This window comes from Cyprinus carpio, chromosome B16 (genome assembly GCF_018340385.1).
Source record: "Cyprinus carpio isolate SPL01 chromosome B16, ASM1834038v1, whole genome shotgun sequence".
In the NCBI taxonomy this organism is placed as follows: Eukaryota; Metazoa; Chordata; class Actinopteri; order Cypriniformes; family Cyprinidae; genus Cyprinus; species Cyprinus carpio.
Genome location: NC_056612.1, coordinates 10,871,286 through 10,877,358, shown reverse-complemented (window position 1 = coordinate 10,877,358; position 6,073 = coordinate 10,871,286). Strand labels below are relative to the sequence as shown.

Here is a 6,073-nt window from a genome sequence, read left to right as displayed (position 1 = left end):
TACACACAGCCCCATTATCATTTACAAAAGATATGGAATACACAATTCAAAACCACTGCGCTGCAAAAATCATTTTGTTAATCAGCATTTTTGGTGTTTTCCAGTAATAATATCATTCTTAAATTATTTGTGGAACAAAATATTGGGACTTATTTTTAGAGAACAGATCTTTTATGTTTATTAAGTTTATTTTTCTTATAATTGGCAGATTTTTAAGCATAAATCTAGATTAAGTGAGGTTTATAAAATGTGATTAGGACTAAATGAATGCAATATTTATTATTATTATTATTATTATTATTATTATATATCTTGGGAAAATTGTATATATATGTGACCCTTTAGCACAAAACCAGTCATAAGTAGCATGGGTATATTTGTAGCAATAGCCAATTTATGCCAAAAACCATTAGGATATTAAGTAAAGATCATGTTTCCACAAAGATATTTTGTAAATGTCCTACTGTAAATATATCAAAACTTAATTCTTGATTTGTAATCTGCATTGCTAAGGACTTAATTTGGACAACTTCAAAGGCGATTTTCTCAATTGTTTTTTTTTTTTTTTTTTTTTTTGCACCCTCAAGATTCCAGATTTTCATATAGTTGTATCTTGTCATATCCTAACAAACCATACATCAATGGAAAGCTTATTTTATTTAGCTTTCAGGTGATGTATAAATCTCAATTTCATATATATATATATATATATATATATATATATATATATATATATATATATATATATATATATATATATATATATATATATATATATATATATAAAATACTGTAAATATTTAATTTATGTATTTAATTATTTAAGTTGTGATATTTCTACTGGACAACTAGACAAAAATACTGCTTGCAAAAAAAATTTTTTTTCTTTTTTTTTGCAGTGTTCCTTCTTTAATCTTGCTTTTCATCCCATTGACAACATGCAGCCTCACAAAAGACAGAAAAGTCACTGGATGAATATCGGCACAGTTTCATTTTCTAATCTTCTCCACAAACCCACCCCCATAAGGATGCATATAGCAGGCACTTTTCGGATTTCCCTCAGTCCTATCCTGCAGGATATTCTGATGAAAAGTGTTTGTATGTGGATGGTCTGTTTGCTGGGGCTGGCCACCCGAGCTATTTGGCCTTCACTTGCACTTCCGACTCATCGACGCTCTCCTCTTCGGCCGTGCTGCGGGAGAAGCGACCAGTGTCAGGTGACCTCATCCCCACCGTGTCACCAGGGTGGGCGGGACCAAACCTGGCGGCATGGGGGTCAGGATAGCTGGGTTGATAGTACTCAGGAGGGTAGGCACGGTAGCCACCGTAAGGGTCCTCTTCCTCCTCATCGTTGTTGTAGTTGGTGGCGGGGCCGTAGTTTTGGTAGGGGTCGGAGGGTAACTGTTGTACTATGGGAACATGGGGGAATTCGATCGGTTGCCATCTTTTTCAGTCACCACCACCAAGAGAGCAGGCGTTGAGTTAGCGAGAAAAGGAAAAAGCAAAGAGATAAAGGCAGAAAAGGAAGTCAGAAAGGTAGAAGAGAGTTGTTACTGAGATTAGCTTAGTTTAGACAAAGGGGAAGAGGTTTAACATGGCTCATTTAGGCCCTGCTGGTAAGTATTAAAACTACACCATCTAGCTAAAGTGAATGCTAATATTTAATTCAAACATTTACTGTAGTGACTGGTTCATTTTGGAGATCTCTTAAAGGGCATTCTTGTGGTGCCATCAGCCAATCAGCATAATCATGCTTCTCTAGAGTGATTAGTCACATGGTATTTATGGCTCAGGTGATTGGCTCCAAAATCTGGATGCAGAATTGAGCAAAGGTGGCAGATTTCAAATCTCATACTTTCAGGGGTCATGCGCCAGCCAAGCAGCTGACATTAAGATGAACAGGAATGGTAACAGATGGCTTTCTCCAGGTATTATAGATTTATTTAGATGTGCACTCTTACTAGGGCTGTGCAAAAAATCTAATGCGATCTTCATGCGCATCTCATCAGTAAAGACGCTCCTGTAATTAGTAGTATATCTCCAGCACGTGCGTTAAGATCAGGGTTGCCAGGTTTTCACAACAAATGCTGCCCAGTTGCTTCTCAAAACTAGTCCAAAAATAGCCCAATCGCGTTTCTAGGAGGTTCCCCGATAAAAATTGCATCCCGGGGTTAAAATATATGTTTAAAATACAGGTTTTTGGCAGGGTTCCCTTGGTAATATTCACATTTTAGGAGCTAAATATCACACTATTGGTCTAGGGGTCGCTTCAACCCGCGAACATGAAAAACAACCGCAGACTTGGCAACACTGGTTCAGGTGGAGCTGCATTTACTACACAGAGCCGCAGTCCACCGACAAGCTACACAAAATCGCTTTCAAAATCGACAAAGAATCGCCTGCGATTTTAAAATCGATTTTGTGTAGATTGTCAGTGAATTACAGCTCTGTGTAGTAAATGCCAAGCAGTGTTGCCAAGCCTGTGGTTGTTTTTCATGTTCGCAGGTTGAAGTGACCCCTATACCAATAACGTGATATTTAGCCCCTAAAATGTGAATATTACCAAGGGAACCCTGCCAAAAACCTGTATTTTTATTGCCCGGAACGAAACGGGATTGGACTAGTTTTGAGAAGCAATTGGGCAGGTTTTGTTTTGAAAACCTGGCAATCCTGATCTGAATGCACGTGCTGGAGATATACTACTAATCACAGGAGCGCCTTTACTGAGGAGATGTGCATGAAAATCGCATTCGATTTTTTGCACAGCCCTAACTCTTACAAATAAAAGTTATTTTTCGGAACATCCGTGGAACCATTTCCAATACAAGAAAAAAAAAGTTCTTTATAGTGGAAACAAGTTTTTTTTAAATTATGAAAATGCTTTTTACACAATAAAAAAAAAAAAAGTAATTTTAAGAACGGTTCACCAAAAGGAACCAAAAATGGGTCATCTGTGGCTGTGAAATACTGCCTTTGGAACCTTTATTTTTAAAGGGGTCATCGGATGCCCATTTTCTACAAGTTGATATGATTCTTTAGGGTCTTAATAAAAAGTCCGCGTTTGGTTTAAATTTCTCAATGGTAGTGTAAAACAACACCTTTTTTACCCTGTCAAAAACAGCTCTTTTCAGAGCATGCAGTTTTGTAGCATTTTCCTTTAAATGTTAATGAGCTCTGCTGACCCCGCCCCTCCCTCCCGAGCTGCTCTCAGAGAAACTACTTACAGTCTGTGCTGAAACGCTACTGTCAATCAAACTATTGTGGGAGGGGCCTGTCTGTGTGACGTCACAAAGACAGCCATCTGAGATCAGCTCAATTTGAGAAAGGGGTAAAGATTTTAGTAGATAAAAAAAAAAACACTGGGTGAATTTTTATCATTATAGAGTGGTTGTGTACACACATTGTCAATACACATTTTATTTCAAATAACTTGTAAAAGTGCATGTAGCATCCGATGACCCCTTTAATAGTGTGGGTTTAAAATTTCAACATTAATGCAAGAAAAGGTTGATGTTTGCACAATGCTCAGAAGGGTTAAAAAGGCATGGGGAATGGTGGTGACATTTTGAGAGTTGAGGAACCAAGTACATGGATTATCGAGTTTGGGAATGTGTGGAAAAGACCCTCTTTGGTTTTGGCCCATGGAAGGAGGTGGGATGAAGAAATGAAGGTGAGAGAGGAGAAGAGCAGGTGGCTCTCTACTGTTTCTCAGTAGTCATTCTCATACTGCGCTGGACCTTCACATGCAGGTGTGAGACAGTTTGACGCCCCGGTAAGAGAGGAGAGAGACACTGCGGTAAGTGTGAGCTCGAAATAACCAACAGGATGCTCTCAGCAACACCTCGTCTGCAAGACTGTAATCTTTACATAGTGGCACTTCAAAAGGAGAGTCAAGGATTCTCAATAAGGCATTAAAATCTGGTCAATACACATAAAACTTACATTCTCTCATTAGAAATGAAGTATTATCCCAGAGAATGAGGGCTGAATAAGTTACAGAGCAATTTGCAATACTATTAAGCTGTGTTGCAAGATTTTATGCTGACTGAAAGCTTGAAGCTATAACCTTTATAGATCTTAAAAGTGTTGATGCAGTATTTCATATATTGAATGGAACATTACACTGTCATTTAACGGCCTTACATGGCATAAACCCCAGAGAACATTAGCGATATTTTTTCACAAAACTGCAATAATATGTGAGGCGTTGGGTAGAAAGTGTCGCTATGATCTGATAAATCAATTATTTAAACGAGTGCTGTCCATTTCTGTCCAGCGTTTCTCATATTAAAAACTGTAATTCTGAAATCTTGTAAGCACACAGCTCTCTCTTATACTTTGATAGCATTTAGACTCCATGAGAAATTTATAAGTAGAATAACGGTTTGGGAAGGGCTAGTTTAATAGGATGAAAATCTCTGAGTCAGACCACAAGCTTGTTTAAACCAGTGGGTTTGCCATTCATTAACAGTTATGGAAATGCAATCTCAAGCAAGAATGTGCGAAGCACTTCGAAAGGCCGTGGAGAATAACAGTATGGAAGATTGTGTGGTATGTTCCCTCATCAGTTTTCTGTATGGTGATTATTATCAGTGAAGCCTGAAGCAGTCTTAAACCCACAGCTCAATGAGGACTCGTCAGGGACGCTGTTACCAGACTAACTCTATAATTGACTTTCAGATGTTCAGTATCCATGGTTACCTTGACAACTATATGCAGATTTCATTGGGTTTCATTCACTAACTGGGCATATGCATCTGTTTTTGCATAGAACTTGAATGTTTTCATTTGTCTGTCTATCTCTCTGTCTGTCTCTGTCTATTACATCCATCCATCCATCCATTCTTCTTTTTTACTGTCGTATCATATTGTATCGTACCATACCATATTGTATCGTAGCCATCCATTAATATGTCTATTTTATAGCATCTGTTCATCCACCCATCCATCTGTCTATAGAGTCCACCCATCCATCCACCCATCTGTCTATAGTATCCATCCATCCATCCATTAACCCACCCACCCTTCTGTATATAGTATCCCTCCATACACCCATCTGTCTAGAATGTCCATCCATCCATCCATCCATCCATCCACCTGTCTATAGTGTCCATTCATCCATCTACCCATCCATCTGTCTATAGTATCCATCCATCCATTCACCCATCTATCTATGGTATCCATCTACCTACCTACCCACCCAACCTAGCCCCGACAAGTTTTGCTTTCCAAGTTAAAATATACAGTTGGATGAATTTCAATTAATTTTGTTTATTACTTTCTAATTTAAATGGCAATCCTACATTCTGTTTGCTACTTCAGTTCAAATTCAGGAAGGATGGTGGATTTGGCTGTAGCTGTTTTTTATATGGGTGTGTCAATGCTTGTGGGCATATATTATTCTAATTACTGCGCTGTCATTTAAAATAATCTGCATTCATCAACATACAAAGAAATTTGTGCATATGTTGTAAATCTGGTGTAAATTTCACTCGAGATCCTTTGCTTCATGAATACTGTAAGATCACTTGTTCACAACTATTAGTGAATGAGACCCACTGAATGTACCTGACAGAATAAAGTCTGAATGAAACTGAGAATCCTTGACAGATAGAGAGAGTTTGGGAGAGAGAGGAAGAGAAGGAGAGGATTACCTCCAGTGTTGTATCCGATGCAGGAGTTCTGGTCGCAGTAGCCGGGAGGTCCAGCAGGACCAGAGCTACCAGGGATACCTGGACGTCCTGAGGTGCCTTGAATTCCAGGTCTCCCTGGAGGGCCCTGACTTCCTGTCCGACCTTCTCCAGGAGGCCCTGAGTGGAATAAGACATTGGCCATTAATATCTGCCTCAAAAAAAACCCTGCTGAACTCCACACCCAAAGTGTGTCTGGATTCCTTCCTCACAAAATACAAGTTTCAGTCTTTTCCAGTCCACATCCTTCTCAGATGTCACTGGCTGTTACAGCTATGTTGCTTCAGTGAATCTCATTTGTGAAAGAGTATTGATCAAAGCGCAATTAACAGCGAGCGGACGCTGACATTTTTCAAAATCTACCAACCAGCTGTACTGCTAAA

The 6,073-nt window shown here is 38.9% G+C and overlaps 1 protein-coding gene across 6 annotated transcripts in view; it reads right to left on the bottom strand.

Moving 5' to 3' along the window:
- Positions 1 to 787: 787 nt before the first annotated feature.
- Positions 788 to 6,073, bottom strand: part of col14a1a (collagen, type XIV, alpha 1a) — a 115,525-nt gene continuing 110,239 nt past the window's right edge. For 2 of the 6 annotated variants that reach the window (XM_042740700.1, XM_042740701.1), the window contains exons 48-49: positions 5,655 to 5,810; positions 788 to 1,409 (exon numbers count right to left, since the gene is read on the bottom strand). In XM_042740700.1, the coding sequence (XP_042596634.1) occupies positions 1,138 to 1,409; positions 5,655 to 5,810 (428 nt within the window). In that variant the 3' untranslated portion in view covers positions 788 to 1,137. Of the gene's footprint in view, positions 1,445 to 3,346; positions 3,738 to 5,654; positions 5,811 to 6,073 lie in introns of those variants that run through there. The other 4 variants (XM_042740702.1, XM_042740706.1, XM_042740703.1 and 1 more) reach the window with 3 other exon arrangements.